General features: G+C 51.0%; 3 protein-coding genes across 5 annotated transcripts in view; 1 reads left to right on the forward strand and 2 right to left on the reverse strand.

The window, feature by feature from the left end:
* LOC126579933 (proton channel OtopLc) overlaps positions 1-9,910 on the reverse strand; it is a 16,048-nt gene extending 6,138 nt beyond the window's left edge. The window contains exons 1-4 of one of the 3 annotated variants that reach the window (XM_050243700.1): positions 9,596-9,910; positions 7,330-8,105; positions 998-1,834; positions 770-887 (exon numbers count right to left, since the gene is read on the reverse strand). In XM_050243700.1, coding sequence (XP_050099657.1) covers positions 770-887; positions 998-1,834; positions 7,330-7,955 — 1,581 coding nt within the window. In that variant the 5' untranslated portion in view covers positions 7,956-8,105; positions 9,596-9,910. Of the gene's footprint in view, positions 1-769; positions 888-997; positions 1,835-7,329; positions 8,106-8,278; positions 8,345-9,480; positions 9,500-9,595 lie in introns of those variants that run through there. The other 2 variants (XM_050243701.1, XM_050243702.1) reach the window with 2 other exon arrangements.
* Positions 9,911-13,082: 3,172 nt separating this feature from the next.
* On the reverse strand, positions 13,083-16,147 carry LOC126579946 (vesicle-associated membrane protein 7). Its single transcript, XM_050243730.1, has 4 exons — positions 15,398-16,147; positions 15,021-15,277; positions 14,623-14,919; positions 13,083-14,525 (listed from the first exon to the last, which is right to left on the reverse strand). Exons 2-4 carry the CDS (start codon positions 15,222-15,224, stop codon positions 14,346-14,348), a joined length of 681 nt encoding a protein of 226 aa, XP_050099687.1. The 5' UTR covers positions 15,225-15,277; positions 15,398-16,147; the 3' UTR covers positions 13,083-14,345.
* Positions 16,148-17,326: 1,179 nt separating this feature from the next.
* Positions 17,327-17,500, forward strand: part of LOC126579932 (exportin-6) — a 4,318-nt gene continuing 4,144 nt past the window's right edge. Inside the window, exon 1 of the mRNA XM_050243699.1 lies at positions 17,327-17,500. This exon is cut by the window's right edge and continues 214 nt beyond it. The gene's annotated coding sequence lies outside the window, so the exon portion shown is untranslated.

The following is a 17,500-nucleotide window of genomic DNA, read 5'->3' on the forward strand; positions in this document are numbered from 1 at the left end:
ATCCATGCAGCTCGCTACTTCGAAGAGCGTTTCCCCAAAAACCAACGTTTTCAAAGACGGTGCCCATCGTACCGTAAAAACTGCTGGACCGATCGATTTGAAAATTTTAACACATAATCTATACACTCTTTACCAGGTAGTTCCGTCGAGAAACTATTAAAATTGTTCATACCTTTTTTTTAAATAATTATGTAAAGTTAGTTTTATTTGGCAGAATCGCAAAAGGCATCACTTTTTTAACTTCAAAACTCTGCCAAAAATCGAAAAATTAGAATATCAACAAAATCTTAACGGGACTACTTAGATGAACTTATAATCTTTCCAATAAATATCGATTTGTCTATTTCAGATGACCTGTCATGTCACTACGATGGGCACCGTAAAAAGTACCTTTGCGACGACACGCCTACCAAAATTGCATACCACGGATTAATGTTTCAATGAATATTGCTCAAAACGCTACCAAATATTCTTCAAAAGTTGAAGATTAATATGCCATTCATTTGAAAAAATAAAGTTGAATGGTTACGTCACAAAAAAAAGCGTCAAAAACGGGCCCATTTTTGGACTCGAAAATACCGAAACCCCCCGGTTTAAATAATAATGGATTACTTTCTCGCCAAAGCCCCAATCATTCTGTACAACCATTCTCATTGTGTAGCAAAACAAATGAAGATCGTTCTTTAACACGACACAAGAAAAGAGGGCTCGGAAGTCCTTCAGCTCAACCAGGAATCCACCCCGCCACCCACCCCCAGCTGATACGTACCTCGTAGAAGGAGGGCGGAATGTAGGTGGAGATGACTTCGGCCATCGGGAAGGCGATACCCATGACGACGAGCAGCTTGCCGTAGAGGGCCGACAGGGTGGTCGCAAGGGCCTCACCACTACCGCGTTCCCAAGGACCGAATGTGAAGAAGAAGATGGAAATGTGTGACACCCTGTTATGAGACGTCCCGGGTCTCTCTCTCTCTCTCTCTCGCACACGGTTACTTACGGTTTGACTTCGCGCGGTGCCGGATAGTAGACGGGTTCGGGGAGCCTCGACGGTCGCCGGTTGGTGGTCAGTATGGGATGCAGGTGGTGGTGGTGGGCATGGTACAGCACCGACAGGTGATGCTGGGTGGTGGTGGTGGTGTTGCTTGTCGCCGCTGCCGCTGCCGCCGCCGCTGCTCCCTCCCCCCCACTCACCACCTGGGGTGGCGTCTGGGAGAGTGATTTCGGTGAATAGGCCACCGGTTGACCGACGGGGTTGCCCAGCTCGACCGAGTGTAGCTCATCACCACCACCACCACCACCGCTGCTGCTGCGCCCCGTGCCCTTGGTGGCCAGCGGTGGTGACGTCAGTAGCAGCGGACGTGGCACTCCCGATGAGGACGAAGCGGAACAGGAACCACCGTGGCGTGCCGGTGCTGAGGAGGAGGATGATGAGGAGGAGGCGGAAGAGGAAGAGGAGGAAGAGGAGGATGGTTTGCTCGGTAGCCCGAGCGAACCGGAACCGTCGCCCTCGGTGGTGCAAACTGTCGTCAACCCACCACCACCACCACCAACACCACCACCACCAACACCAGCGTACGTGGAATAGTCGGTGACGATGGTCATCATGGCCGGTGGCATCGAGATGGGCTGGGACAGATCCAGTTGGTCCTGGTGTTGCTCCTCCTTCGTTGGTGGCGGTGCGTTGGTATCCTCCGGGCCCTCCAGGGGTTGCGCCTGCAGTGACGGTGCCGGCGAGGTGTGCGTACTGAACGTTTCCGGTGAGACGATCGCGTTCTGGGGCACCGACGGTGATGGCATCGGTTGCATGATCGGTTGTAGCGTCGCCTCCAGATCCCTGCAATACACAAAAACACAGGACGTGAACGTTAGCGTAACGGTTAGCCGCTCCACGCATCCCACTGGCGCTCTACCGGGTACTGGCCCGGTGGCAACTGGACCACGGTGGCCCGTTCCGATCCTTCCCGAACCGGCTGCTACACGGTAGATGCACCATCCGCAGCATCACTCGCCCGACTGACCGACACGTCCCGAGACCGGGTTTTTCTCCGCGCTTCGGCCGCACCACCGGGCACCGAAAGGGGGGGGGGGGGGGGCGCATTAGCATAACGTGAGCCGCGCGTGAAATTAATTTTTATATTTGGGCCCCCCAGACCCCCTGTCCTGATGATGATGCCCTCCTTGATGAGTGGCCAACCATTTGAGCTTCTCTTTCTTTGTCCACAAAAATTTGTTCCGGTGCTTCGGGTGCGGGTGCGTGGCGGGGGTGCTATTATCAAATTTATGCAAAAGCAAAACCTCGTGTGGCACTGGGGAGACGGGGGAGGAGGGGGTGCCCATCAATCGCGCGCGCGCGCGCGCTCGCTCCGTGATTGCACCCCATAAGCGCCATTTATATTGGAGCAATGGTGGTGGTGGTGGTGGTGGTGGTGGTGGTGGTGCGCTTGCCTCCCTGCCAGCCACCCACCTGTCACTTGTCAGATGATGACAGATGATCATCGTCGTCGTCGTTGTCGTCGCAATGACGCCGCTTAGCATCGATGGGAATTGCGCTTTTGTCGCGACGAAGGAGAGGGGATAGCCAAGGCACTCCACCAAGGCTTCCGGAGCTACCGACCTTAACCCCCCCCCGCCCGTGCTAAGCTAATCCAATTATGGTTCCTCGCTCCGTTTTCCAGCCTGTGTCCGGGGTCCCAGGACAACCGGCGGGGGGCGGTTCGGAAACAGGGGATGAAATTGAACACCTCCAGGGGGGTCGAGGCGTTCGGTGTGAATAAGGAGAAGAAGGCGAGGGGGGGGGGGGGGAATCCACCTGCGGCGCATCTTGCTCCGTTCCTCGGCCCCAGTCTCGTGTTACCCTCGTCTCGTGGCAATGACCTGTGACGACACGGGTAGTGTCAGTCACAGAATACGAAAGTAAGCAAAAAAATAAAAAATAAAATCCGAAATAAATCGAAATTCTTCGAAACGCGCCGCAACAGCAAGTGCAGTCAGTCAATTGGATCAAAGCTAAGGCTCAAGACGTGTTTTGTGAAGCAATCATACGATTCATTTGCTCTACTTGCCATGCCAGATTGCGCTACAACTGTACCAAGAATATTAGCGGTTGCAGTTTGAGGAGCATTTATTAAAATGTTCATCCACAGCATCAAACTTAGAAAGGTGTTTCTTCAGAAAATGCTCTTTTTCTGGAACAAGTCCATCTCGTAGCTGCGTGATATTCTTTTCTTAGATCATAAGTCCATCCAGGTAACCTGGATCGGTCGAGTGATTTGTTGATTTTTCACTTTGTGATTTGTTAAGTTTTCGGCAGGTTTTGGTTTTTTCTTTTGCTGTCCTTCTCCACTTGGCCTTGGAATACAAACAAATGCTTCAGCTTTCCGGGCGAGTTTTCCCATTTTCCTAACAGGCTTATTAAATTGTCCCATACCGCTTCTCCCCCTTTTTATCTATTTTCTTGAATACAGCGATGAGAAAGGCCAGCGAATGCAGCGATCGAATGGGGTGGTCTTGCCCGGCCACATGTTGCCACGAACTTGAGTGACTTGTACCGTGACACGACACAGCGACAACAGGCGGAAAGCGAACACATTCCGCAGTCTGTTTGTGTTCCTTGTACTCAAACCCCTCGCGCCACGCACGCGCGCGCACCCGTGTGATGGAAAAACCATCGTTTCCAGCATCTAATTTGGGCCACAGCAGCAGCAGCAGCAGCAGCGGTGGAGCTCGCCAAAAAACCCAAACACCAGGGGATGTTTTGCACCCTCCATCGGGCGTGCTGGGATGGATGGATGGATTATTTATTGGCGTTGAACCACTGAATCCGTGACCAATCGTCGCGGCGTGGTTTGCGGGGGGGGGGGGGGGGGGGCAGTGCGCTCGTAAAGAGTGCAGCGAGCGGCTGCCGCTTGTTTTTGGACCATTGCCAGGCGGGTATGCGGTCAGGTCAGGCCAAAGCCACAAAAACACAACCGAGAAGAGGAGGAGGAGGTTTTGGGGATCATCATCATCATGGATTCGGGATGGTTGTTTGATGAGCTGCAGCGAGCTGCAGCTTGTGGTCAGGCGTTGGACAGGACACAAAGCAAACAACGTCGTACGTCGTGCTAGCTGATGGCCCGTCCGGTCGATCCGATCCGTCCGGTCGGTTTGCTTGTTGTGACGTTGGGGAAGTAGTATTTTGAAGAATGCGAAGGCGAATGCGGGAGGGGGATCGATGGATTAACGCGCTCAAACTGGACAAAGAAAGCGCTTGATCTCTTTTATGGTGGGGGTCTAGTTTTAGTAACCATGAAACAATTACGTGTCTGTGTTATAAAAAAAAAAGATGAATAGGGAGCGTCCAAGCCCTATTTTTAAAACCTTGGAACCAAGCGTGATTTTGCAAATCCAACCATTAGAAGATAGCTTGAGACTTCCTCTTTAAATTACAAAAAAGAATCGGGGCGAAAGCGGTCGGCTAGTACTGCAAAAGTGATCAAGACCGTTCGGGACCGTATCCCGACGTTATCCTCAACGTTCGATACGAAAAATTGCTACAGAACAGAAAGTTTACGAATATAAACTACGTATAACTTTTTTAAATAAGAGGTAGAATGTAACGCTTATGAAAAATTGAAAGTTCACGGAATCTCGGAAGCTAACGAACTTTAAAAAAAATGAAAAAGCAACTCTTCTTGCATCGCGGTACGCTGGGCGCGTCTTGTGTTCTCTGGTGAAAAGCTATTTGTTCTAGAGCAAAGTTGTGCTGTCCAACACGTTCGTTTGTGGTCCAGAAACATTAAGGATGTAACAGATAACCAAAAAACAATATCCCCAGGTTTTTAAAATGCGACTCGTGTGATCGTTGGGGGGGGGGGGGGGGGTATTTGCCGGCACGGACAATTTAGCAAGATTTTTAAAGAAGAATGAATGGCCTCCCAGTTCACCAGATCTTAACCCGTTATCGTTTGTTCATGCAATTATTGAACCTAAACGAACAGAAAATTGACTAATTTTATTCAGTTTGAAGCAAGGATCCCCAAAAAAAATGTGAGAAAATGTCTATGAAAGTAGTCCGTGCCACGTGCGTTAGAGTTTAGATGCGATTGAAGCTCGTAAAAAGGGGTGAGAGGGGGTGTTTATTTCGAAACATATTTTTCAATTGATTAGTATAAGTTTCTCTTTAAAAAAAAAGGCTTTGATGAAAAAGAATGGTCAACCGGTTAAGAAAATATAAATGATTGAATTTGTATGAGAATATATTGGACACGGTATTGGATCCAAGAAATCTTGAGTTCAATTGCGAGCCCGAGTCGGAATCGAATCGGGAAGGTCAGCCAGCAGGCAACCACACCAGAGCTCTGGTAGCTCTGGTAGCCGGTGATTCAATTATCGCACGGCTGAAAGTGGCGGAAGATGGCCGGCGACCGGGTTGACGGCATCGACGGCATCCGCTGGTGATGTCCTGTTTCAATTGCCGTATTATTGGCGTATCCGCTGTAGCGAGCGAGCGTGAGGCTCTCTGATCGGCCGAGCTAGGAACCTGTATGTCTCGCTGGATGTATGGACGGGCACCTAGCACCCTAGGACATTGGTTGGTGAACCGGACCCGGAGCACTGGCGCCACCTCCGGTAGTACCACACTAATCACATCAGAAAGCAATTAATTTCTCGGCTGCTACAGCAGCAGCAGACGTGTGGAAGCGTCGGTGAGCCGAAAGGACGTATCGACCCACCGCACCATCGCCACCCCGGGGAACTTTTCCCCCACAAACGGGCCTGTTCCGGTAGGCGGCTTTGGTGGCGTGTGTCGCGTATGTAACATGATAGATTGGCCACCGCCAGCCGCTGGTAAATTGAAGGCGAACCTGTTGTGACACCTTGCCACTGCTCTTCCTGCACCTCCCGGGCCACACTGCGCGTTACATTTATCACATTGATCACATTTTTCGTATCATCACGTGGCTACGATGGGCACCGAAAAAAGGACCTCTTGCGAAGAAACGCCTTGCTACAGTTGATGCCAGGGATGATGTTTTGAACAAATCTTCCCCAAAACACAGCCAAATGTTCTTGAAAAGTTGTCGCATAAAGGAGGAGGGCGCTTCGGTAATTTCTGGCCACAAAAATGATCCTTTTTTTGACGATCGTTTGTGACGTAAACATTCAGCTTATTTTTTTCAAGTGACTGGCACGTTAAACTACAACTTTTGAAGAATATTTAGTTCTATTTTGGGGAAGATTTATGAAAAACTTCATCTATGGCATCAAATTTATGAAGGTGTGTCTGGGAAAACGATACTTTTTCCTGTGCCCCACGTAGCTACGGTCATCAGAAAAATACAAATCAATATTCTTTTGATAGGTTATACAAGTTTATCCCAGGTAGCCCCGTCGAGTTTGTGTTGAATTGTCTATTTTTTTCCTTTCGATTTCCGGTGGATTTTTAAAGTTGAAAAAGTTATGCTTTTAACGATTTTGCCCAAAAAAGCGAATAATTATTTAAAACAGAAAATAGTAACAATTATTATGAAAACTCGCCAGCACAACCTGGCAAATAGTGTACAGATTATGTGATGAAAATTTCAAATCAATTGGTCCAGTAGTTTTTACGGTACGGTGGGCTTTAAAAACGTTCCATGAAGCTTTGTATGAAAGGTGAACTTTAAAAAATCTATAAGTTTGTCAGTTGTGCCTCAATTCATAAAAAAAAAATTTACACAATATTCTTGAAAGCATCAGCATTCAGGGAAATGCGTTAAAAATATGTATCACAAAACAAATTAAATACCGAAGCCCTCCCTTAATATAAAACTCAGGTTTAGAAAAAATATTTTAAATAGTTTCGTCACATTTGATCGAATTAAGCATATCCCTTCCTCCTGTTAAGCGATCACGCAGCCACGTTCGCGCTTTGGCCAATTTTTTTTTTTTTTGGAAGCGGACAAGCACGGAACTCGCACATGCACATATGGCAACAACCAAATAGCACGACACGCACGAACGGTCGTGCGGATTGCAGCAGCGTCCAGCGACGTGTATGCAGCAGCAGCACACTTAGCAGCAATTGAGACCAATTGCATGTCTATCTTCGTTTAACGGTACCCTCTCTACACTCCCCTCTCGCTTTTTAACCCCTCGATTCTCTCGGGGGAGGGGTTACAAATCCGGTTACTCCGAAACTACCCGGAGTGGAGCGACTCCGCTAATCAAGCCTGATCAGCACAAGCATCAACATCAGCATCAGCTGACGATGATGCTGATGATGGGGCCTTGTTGGGGATGGTGGTGTGTGGTTGACGGTCATAGTGATGAAGGTTGATGGGGAGGACGGGGCGAGACCCCACTTACCTTTCGATGTCGATGTCGAGGGCGGGCAGCGGGGCAAAGAGCAGGTTGGGCAGAACGAGCGGCGGCAGAGCGGTGAGTGGTGGTAACGGTGGCGAAACAGGTGACCCCGGGGTGGCCGGGATCGGATCGAAAGCTGCCTGCTGGCCGCCACCACCACCACCACCATCCGTCATCGGAGGATCTTCCTCTAGCGGGTGCTCCTGCTCCACCATCTCCTGGTGCTCCTTCTCTTCCTCCCCCTGCTGCTTCTCCTTCTTCTTCTCTTTTTCCTTCTCATCCTGCTCCTGCTCCTCCTCCTCCTCCTCGAGCAGTGTGTCCTCCTCCTCGGGGATGACGTCAGGTTGTTGGGGTACCAGCGGTACAGGTACCAGTAGTGGTAGTGGTGGTGGTGGTGGTGGTGGTGGTGGCGGTGGTGGTGGTGCTGCTGGAACCGAATCCACCGGCACTACTGGCAGCCCACTGACAGCTGGCGGTGTGGTGACCGATCCGCTCGCACCGCCCGACGCCATCGTCACCACGTCCTCGATATCCGAGTCGATGCCCTGGGCAAAATCCATGTAGAAGGATTCGCGCGAATCGCTCGACCCGCGCCGCAGCTTCAGCGACAGATCGGGCGAACTGTCCATCCTGGTGCCCTTTCTAATCACTTCACTGGTTCACACACAGCACACCGACTCCTTTCCTCCTCGTTGCTTGTTTGCTGTATCGTCTCTCCGGTAGGCTTTGCACGGCGCCTCAGGATCCTTCGGTGAATAGGACCAACACTGATGCTGATACTGTTTGTTGAAGGAAAGGTAATACAGTGAGAGAGCGATAGAGTGTGTATAAAAGAGAGAGAGAGAGAGAGAGAGAGAGAGAGAGAGCGACTCTGGGTCTGCTAGAGCCTCCCAAAACAGGCACACTACACTCTCTTTCTCCCAGACACAAACACAGTCGCAGGGCTTCTTACAGGGCTTCTGCCACTGACAAGCTGGTCTGGTCGAGCTGGATCCGCGTATCAACCGTATCGGTCGGCCACTCCAGGCCAGGTACCTCGCGCCTTTCCTCTTCTGTCAACAAACAGGCAACGCAAGAGGGTGCGTGGAGCGCTAGTAGTAGAAGAAGATGAGATGAGCAGCCTTGTCCTTGTTTATTCTAGTGCTTCGAACTGCGGACTGACAACAACTTGGCCGTTGTCTGGCTCTTAAGAAGGTAAACTTCCGACCAGCCGGAGTATCCGAATCCTATTCGGACCGGACCTCTGCAGCGTCCACGAGCAAGCTCTGCACCCTGCAAGGTGCTTAAGTGAGTCGGTTAGACTAAAAAAAAAAAACAAAACCGGTTTGCAGTCTTACTCTGGAACCCCCAAGTGCACCCTTCTGCTTCTTCTTCGTTTTCTTCGTTTTCTTCTACACAAGACCACCACCGGTGGGCCGGATATGCACTTTTGGGTGGCCGTCCCTAGGGACCTTACCGTGCTCCCGATAAGCATTCGCTCTCTCGCTGCGATACGGCACCGTTGGTGGCCCGGAACCCTTTTAACCATAGCACAACCCTCTTCCCCAACCCCCAACCCCACGCCGTTAGAACCCCTTGAAGGTTCGTTCTTTCCGTTCCTTTTTTTTGTGTCGCGGCAAAACTCACGGCAGCAACAAAAACAGAAGTAAAGCAAACAAACAAACAAACAAAAAACAGGACAACGATTTCCGGTGTGCGAAATGGGTCCCTTGGGTGATGGGCGAGGCGAAGACGGCACAACCCGGGGGGAAGGGGGATGCTCGTTCGTTTCGGCGAGGCGAAAGGTGCGAACCGCAGCACATCCTGCGCTGGAACGAATGCAATAGCAGCAACAAAAAAAAAACACACTAAAAACTTCTTGGAAACCCGTCTACCCCTGAGTCCCGATCGTGTCCCGGATCGAAGGATGAAGGAATGGTAGTGGCAGAAAACACCCTTAACGGGATGAATGAATTCCGGGACTTGTTTACGGCAAACGAGCGCGCGCGCGCGCGTGTGTGTGTGTTTGCTTTCCCGGGATTTTATCCCAGTACGGCACACACGCCCTCTCTCTCTAGCACGCTCTCTCTCTCTCTCTCTCTCTCTCTCTTGTGGAACACTTTCACTCTCGCTAATCCCGGCACATACACTCTCGTCTTCCGCGCAGGACCTTACCGCAAAATCCAACCCCCCCCCCCCCTCACACACAACAACCCCTCCTTTGTCAGTGCACCACCAAATCGGTTGAATCGGGGATGGGCCGGAACGGAACACGCGTAGCTAACGGTACCACTTTCAGCCTCGAGTTGATGGTGGTGCTAATGGTTTGATAGAGGTCCTTGGCTGTTGTTGTTGTTGTTGTTGCTGCTGGTGACACGACACCACATCACACGCACCGGAACCACATGCCATCGCATGCCAGCAAAACCGCAAAGACCGCGACCGGCGCGCGCGCGCGCGCTCCACGACCGATCCGGAGGTCCAACAACACCCAAAACACCGATGGAATGACGGAGGACGGAAGGTGGCAGGACAGGGCCGGTCGTCGAGGATCGATCCCGCGATCTCCAGGACGAGCGTTTGTGCGGGTGTGCGGGTGTGTGCACCGTGCGTACGTGCGTGCGTGCGTGCGTGCGTACGCGCCCGCTGAATTGTTGCAACTGATACGAGACGGCGGCATCCGAGCAAGGGTGAGCTACGGACCGGACAACCGTTCTTCACTCCCGGGGGGAGGGAGGGGAACGCGTTCCCCCGGTTCCGGCTACTGCTGCTGCTGCTCCGGTGGAAAGGGACCGCTCGTTAGCGTGCGAGTGAGTCGGAGCGAGCGAGTATTATTAGTGGACGTGTGCGCGTGCGCCAGGCTGAGCAGCCGAACCGGCGGCGGAAGGGGCGACGACGTGACGGAGGGGGCAGAAATTGTGCAGATTTTCCTAAACGGAAGAAGAAAACGTCGGTGAGTGTGTTGTTCGCTTTTCTCACCAGCAAGTCCAGGCAAGCTGCTGAGATGAAAAGCGATGCGAGCGATTGCGGGGGAAGATTGTGACAGAGTGAGACAGAGACAGAGGGCTCTCGAGCTGCAACCAGACCGGTGCTAGTTTTGATAAGCTGCTGCTGCTGCTGCTACGAGGAAATGGAGGCGCATGCTACCAAAAAAATAACAATAATAAAAACGCACCCACTACGCTCCACTCATCTCGAGCTCGAACTCCCGGTTGGTCGTCATCCCGATTGATCCCACTCCAGTTCACGCACGAACGCACGCACGCACGCACGCAGTGTCAACGCACGCTGACACCGTATGGTGCGTGCGTATTAGCGGAAACACATTTGGAGCGGGATTGCGGGAATGCGAGTCATTGACACGCCACGCGGGACCACCACACGGTGGATCGGGATGCTGCGATGGAATGCGATGGGCCCCCCCCCCCCCCCCACCCCCCCGGGCGATCCCAAAGCGCAACGAGAACGGGCCAACGAGCGAGAGTGAGACAGAGTGCCATATGCCCATCACAACACCAGGGGCCCTCAACTGGTGCTGCTGTCAGCGTTAACAGCGGGACGACGTTGCAAACAATGGGAACGGAGACGGAAAACAAAGCACGCAATGGAATGTGGGGGTAGGACGGGGAGCGTGGCGGGAGGAGGTGAAAATTTACGTTTTGTTTACGCTTTTCCTTGGCGCCTCACTAGCTCACTGCCTCTCTCTCTCTCTCTCTTTCTCTCGCACACACGCTCACATCCGAGCATCTGTTTGGAGGGGGGGGGTTGAGTGTGACGTCGTAGCATTCCTGCCACCATCCTGTCTGCCATCCTGCTGCTGCGGCGGCCATCCTGTCCTGCCACCGCTCTGCACGCAGTGATTACGTGCTGCAGCGCGCTCCCGGATCCGGCTACTGCGTCTTAGAACGAGTAACTGTGAAAGGGGGCGGGATGGGGAGGGGGGGGAGGCACGCGAACCCTTCGCCCTACAGGGAGCGATAGGGCATGGTGCTGCATCCCATTATTCCACATTTATGCGCATCGTGCTTGCCATACCCTTGCTCTCATCCCATCGCCATCATCCTCTCTGGAATTGCGGTGCGGTTGGCCTACTTTCGGCACCCTTCGGCCGGGGATATTACGTCGTCGCATCGTCCGCACGGTGACGGGAATTGTGCGCTGTGCGGACCGCGCCCCACGTTATGTTGGATATGGCGTAGTCGGAATGCCCGTGTTACCGATTTCGATCCACTGCCGGTCACTCCTCGTGATCGGTTGCTAGCGCAATTGATGGTTTCGATTATCACTGCTCAGGGGTCCTTCTGACTGTCTCACCGCTGTCTGGGCAGCGACTTGTCTTGTTCCGGTCTGGTCCGGAATGGTGGTGGATGGCACCTCAAGTGGTCTCTAGAGCTCCCCGAGGGATGAATCCCAAGCCAAGTGCCACTAGACTCGCAAGGGGGGGGGGGGGGGGAATGGTGGGGGGTCCGTACGTGCCAATTATGCAACTATTTGTTCCGCCTGCAACGGCCACAACCAGCTTCTCCATCCACTACCAGACAGATTTCACTGGCAGACTGGCATCCACGACAAAGACGACGAGGACACACAACCGGTGGGCGGTGGAGGGGGGCCTAATGGGCCTGCAGCCAGGCAGAGCATGGCATTCACTGCACCGGAAGTCATCCCCGGTACCCCGTCCAGCAGCACCTGTCACCGCGTCGCTACGACGAATCCTGCACCTACACCTCTCAATGTGTATGGGTGCGTCTAGTGTTTTCGACATTGTTTTTTTTTGTTCATCCCCGCCTCTTTCCTCACCCCAAGCGGATTCCTTTTGAAGAGAAAAATGCCCCATTCCACCCCCTTTTTTTATGAGGGTTCTTAATCTCCGCTACGATTGTTGTTAGCTTCCGCTTGTGCCGCCGTTTGTCTTCATTTGTCTTATAGACACTCTCAGCGAGAGGTTGCGCGACACGTCATACAGGATAGGCGTGCTAGGCTGCTAAGGTGATAGCCCACCCCATGTAAAATGTAGGACCTTTCCCGGGGGGGGGGGGGGGGGGGGGGGTCGCATAAGCCTTACACTCTTCACTCACTCTCACGTCGTCGTTCATCAATTTGTTTGATGCATCCAGTCGACAGCATTCGCCTCAGCCGGCAGCCGGCACAATGGTGCTTGGCGTCTACTAAACCCTCCAACCTGAGTCGTAAAACCGTGTGCATTTAACGTATCTGGCTCGTTTCGAACAGCGCCGTACCTCCGGCCCCTGTACAGCAGCGCTGCTGTCTGATGTGAATTCTTCTCGAGCGCCCTTGGCACAAGCACGGAATGCCCAGCAGCGCAGGGTTTGCTGCCATTTCTTTCAATTCCGAAACCACACCAGCGACAGCGAACGCGAACCCTCACGCGCCCATTATGCGTTGTCGATACGGAAAATCTGGCTGCCTAAGTGTCCCGAATCATTGGACCGTATCTACAAGGGGCGCAACACATGACCGCGCTTTAAAGAAACAGGTAGCATCCATTCGTGGTGCTGCGTTCGCGTCGCTGCATTACGCCGTTAGATAAGCAGTAACCTGTGGCACTAATCGCTGACGATATTGCACGCTGAACTGCTCACGATTCGCGAACGCAAAACGATACACCGCATACCGACCGTATCGAATGTAGTGCCGTGCTGTGGCGCGGTGGTGATAAGCCGTACCACAACCACTAGCACTCTGGTGCCGGAGCCTGGTGTGAGAATCTGGTTTCGGATGTCCCGGGTGAATGAGAGGGTGCGGTAACGAAACGATACTAAAAGGGGTCTTGATAATATATTTGCATCAATGTCTGTGAGGGATACACGAAAACAGCATTCGAATTAGCAGTAACAGTATATTCTGGGTGAACGCTCTAAATGCGACCGGTGTCGCCATTTCAATCCTCCAATCCTCTCCTAATCCTAGTAGCGGCGCCAGGATTCCTTTACCACTATACATTTCACATACTCATAAGTCTCATTTCGTACGCCTTCGTTCGTATTGTTCTATTCGAGATTACTTTTTCGGCCAAAAACGGGTTCGTCTATAGGAAAAGTGTTTGAATAGCGTAGATGCTGCGAGAGCGAGCAGATACAGATGCGCGAGAAGACGCTGGTGGGGTTTCGCTGGTTCTGTAACAATAAGAAATGGAAAAAAAAACCCTTTCCCCAGCTCGTCGTCTATGACGGGCGAAAGATCGCGATCACATAGTTTAGACACAGTTACAGTTTACTCTCTCAGTGTATATGATGATGAGTTCGCGAAAATTTGCTGTACTGTTTGCGTGGGGTTCAGTCGTACGAAACCAACGTAATAGCGTTCGTAGAACATAGTGTGAATTCGGGCGCCCTGTGCATTGCACGTTCCAGGTTCGCACCACGCTAAGGCACCGCTAAGGAATGTGCACGGAGCGAGCAGAACTACCGCCCTTCCGTGCCGATCACGGAATCCCCGCAAAGAAAAAATATTACCAACACATATGCGGGTACAAAATAATGCAAGATCTTAGAGAAAATATAATTTAAAAAACTTAAGGAATTTGCTGAAGTAGGAGCAATGGGAAAAGAAACATTCAATCGCAATATCACACAATCGGCAGAATTGAATCGGATAAACGGATTACAAACAGGCAAATCGGTGTTTCTTGAGCTATTTGGATTACTGTTATCGTAACGAAGATAGTATGCAGTATGGGCTTCCCGGGTCGGGGACACGATATTCTACTGGATACTGAGTGTATTCGTAACGTGAATGCCTAGCCATCGAGCTGGATGGTTGCCGCGTCAGCTCCGCAAAGGAACGAGGCGTTTTGTAAGTGTATGTTTGGGGCGGGAGTAAAGTTATCTTATAAAAAAAGAAACTGTATAGTTTATCAGTAGCGTTTCACTTGCTCCTGCCATATGCCCCCAATTTCTCGTTCGTTCACTCTTTCTCTCTTAATCGGTTTCTGTCCATCCATCCATTCGGTAGCACATCTTTAACGCAAAGAGTAAAAAAAAACATAACAAACCACCTTCGCTTGCCGAACGCGACTCTTACGCGCCTCCGGTGGACGGAGACGCGAGACAGCTCTGCCACAGTAGCCCCCCACAGGCCATACTGACGATGACGTAGATCATGAACAGCACAATCGCAGCGAGCAGCACGTACATACGGACGCTGCGCCAAAACATGGCACGGGACAGCCGGCGAGAGGACTGCCGGAACGACGTAGACTAAGCGGGAGACAGAAGCAATGGGAAAACGGATGGGAGGTTGCCATTAGTCTGGGTCCGCACAGAAACGCTCATCACCAACTCGCCGGATACTCACGCTACCGAGCAGCCCATCGGCGGCGGTCTCCAACCGATCGATCCGCTCGCCGCGCCCGATAACACCTTCGATATTCTTCACCATGATGGTGCGCAGTTCGTCGATCTGCTCCTTCACCTGCCCGATTGTGTCGGTATGCGTGTCGTCACTGTAGCTCGACATCAGCGAGGACAGCACGGTCGAGAATTCTGTGTTCATAGCGTACGCGATCGCGGTGGCCACCGTCAGCCCGTACATCTGTGTGAAGCGGTTTTTCACCTCCATCAGGAACGCAAACGCTCGGTTGAGCTCGAATTTCTGCAAAATGAAAAATAAAAATAAGCCGTGCGCACGAACGGGGATCTAGCGTCAGTGAACATGAACCGTGCGGTGCGCGGTCTGTCGACATTCTCGCTTACGTCGTCCGTGATGCACATGTAGATGATCTGATTGTCGCGGATCAGGTGAATCAGATAATTGCCGTGTTTGTACGTGAGCTTGGGCGCATTCTCGTCCATACGATCGATGATCTGTTCCGCCACTTCGGTAAAGTTACCGACGCAATCGGCATACTTCGCCAGAACCGTCTGGCCGCGCGAAATCGCACTGTAAATGATGGGCATGGTTGCTTGGTTCCGGGTTATCCGTCTGGAAATGTCGTCGTCGTCGTCGTATGCTGAAAAGATATGAAACGGATGAAAAAGATGAGAAGGTGGAAATAGACTAGCACACCAAACGGGAAGTGCAGTGAGGAGCACGCACTGCCAGACCATGCACGCAGTAGCACCCTACGTACGGTTGAGAGAAGACGGCAGGAAACGGGGTTGATTGTTGAGTTGATAACGGGCGTCAGGCGTCCGGAGATTATGGTTTTACCCAGTGGATACGGAAATGCGGGTGGCTTGACTGTTGGAATGTATACACAGTGGTGAAGGACAATGTTTGTATCGCTTGACCTCGTCCGGGGTTTTTGGTGTTGGTGTCACTGCACTTTGCTCACACACTCAGAGCAGCTACGCGTAGGGATGATGCGTCACTGCACTTTGTCGTCGTCTCTGCCAATATCACTAGACTGTGGCGATGCACTTTCTTCTAGCTGCCCTTTGTCAGGCCGAGGTCAATCATGGTCCTTTTGCCACTCTCCAAGCAACCACGAGTAGCTCTAGGACGCTGGTTCAACGAGTTGTTGCTGCTGGTGGCTGATTGCTGGTTGCTGCTGCAACTGCTGCTGCTGGTGATAGCCTAGAAGTGGCCCATCACTGTGTCTCGGCGTCCTAACCCAGGTATCGTCTTTCAAGAAGCCCCAGCAACGTTTTCCAACCGCAGTCTAGTCTTTTGTTCATACGAGTCTCGCTTGTATCAATACACCACTACGCTTCCCGTACGACAGAAATCGCTCAAGCGCCACTCAAAGTCCTCTGTTAGGTGCTTATTCTGTAACTTGCGATTACGATGGCCTCAGGCGTTCGATGATTCATGCGAATTTCGAAACGTTTCGAAAACAATAAACAATTCAAAATGACAGTTTGAAGTAAAAAACTGTGAATTAACTTGATTTTTCTGTATCAAAAACGACTTAACCTTTGTTATAATAGTATACGATTAGCAGAAAGAAATTATTGATGCACAATCAGGACGCCATAACTGTTTTTCAGATGCTCGATGCTCGATGTAAACAGAACGCCAGCTGTCGACCACAAAAATGCACTCGACATGCAGGCGATCGTGAACACAAAAATGAACACAAAATGAACCAAATGAATCTTCACCTAGAGGCCAACGTAATCGCAAGTTACAGAATAAGCACCTTAATGTTTAATAGGAAGCCAATAGGAGCCTAACAGGAAGGAAATCTTGCTGCTTTTGCTTCGCATAACACTCCTCTGCTTCGCTGCCTGTCCGACGCTGATTAATGCCAGGATGCTGCCAGGATGCTGCCGAAAAAAAAACAACATGAATCATGATCAGATTTCAATTGAGTCTTAGAAGGGGGCTAGTTCGGCGCAGCACTGTCTCTGCTTTCTCATCTGCTTTGGTGTAGCCACTCGCCATTTGCGCTTTGTTTTACATTAAAGAGGAGTTAGCGTCTTTTCTATTTAGGCAAATGGTATTTAATGACCGTGAAAATTGTGGCCCTTTTGCTGCAGTACCCAACAACTCTCGTTATTTTATAGAACCACAAGGTCACAATGAATGAATACCACTGCTAAACATAAATCTTGAAATTGGAAACCAACATTTTCAAAGTCGGTTTCGATCCAGTACCGTAAAAACTGCTGAGCAGATTGGTTTGAAATTTTTATCACACAATCTGTACACTCTTTGCCAGGTAGCCCCGTCGAGATTTCATGAAAATTGTTGATAGATAATTTTTAAAAAATCGCCAAAAATCGTGTATTTAGGCAAAATGACAAATAGCATCAATTATGTATAGGGGTCTTGTCAATGTCTTCGGATGTCAAAAAACCGTAGGAGTGAAAGAGATAGCATGTACTCGAAAGAAAAAAAATCTACTGCTTGATAAAAAGTCTGTCATACGGGCTGTGTAGACACTTTGGCTCATGTCACCAGGGGTTCATGCGAGGGCTTGTTGAAGCAATTTACGCGCAGGGTTGCCAATTTATAGCGGCGAAATCCCCGGCGAACATGCTGCGCTGGCTGCTGTCAAATGCTCCGGTGTCAATATTTCTTTTTCAATATTTTTTTCGTTTTTCTAAAAATCGCTAAGCATTTTGTTCCACCCGACTCCACCTGGATAATACTTAGGATACTTAGAATACTGGATACTTAGGAGCGTCTTGCCAGACGCTTGGGTCAAGGAGATAAAGCTGCATTCCCTGCAAATAGGCATTTAGGAGGTGTTGTCGGTGGCTCTCGAATCCGTATTTTGCTCGGATTG

The sequence above is a fragment of the Anopheles aquasalis genome, chromosome Y, assembly GCF_943734665.1.
Source record: "Anopheles aquasalis chromosome Y, idAnoAquaMG_Q_19, whole genome shotgun sequence".
NCBI lineage: Eukaryota > Metazoa > Arthropoda > Insecta > Diptera > Culicidae > Anopheles > Anopheles aquasalis.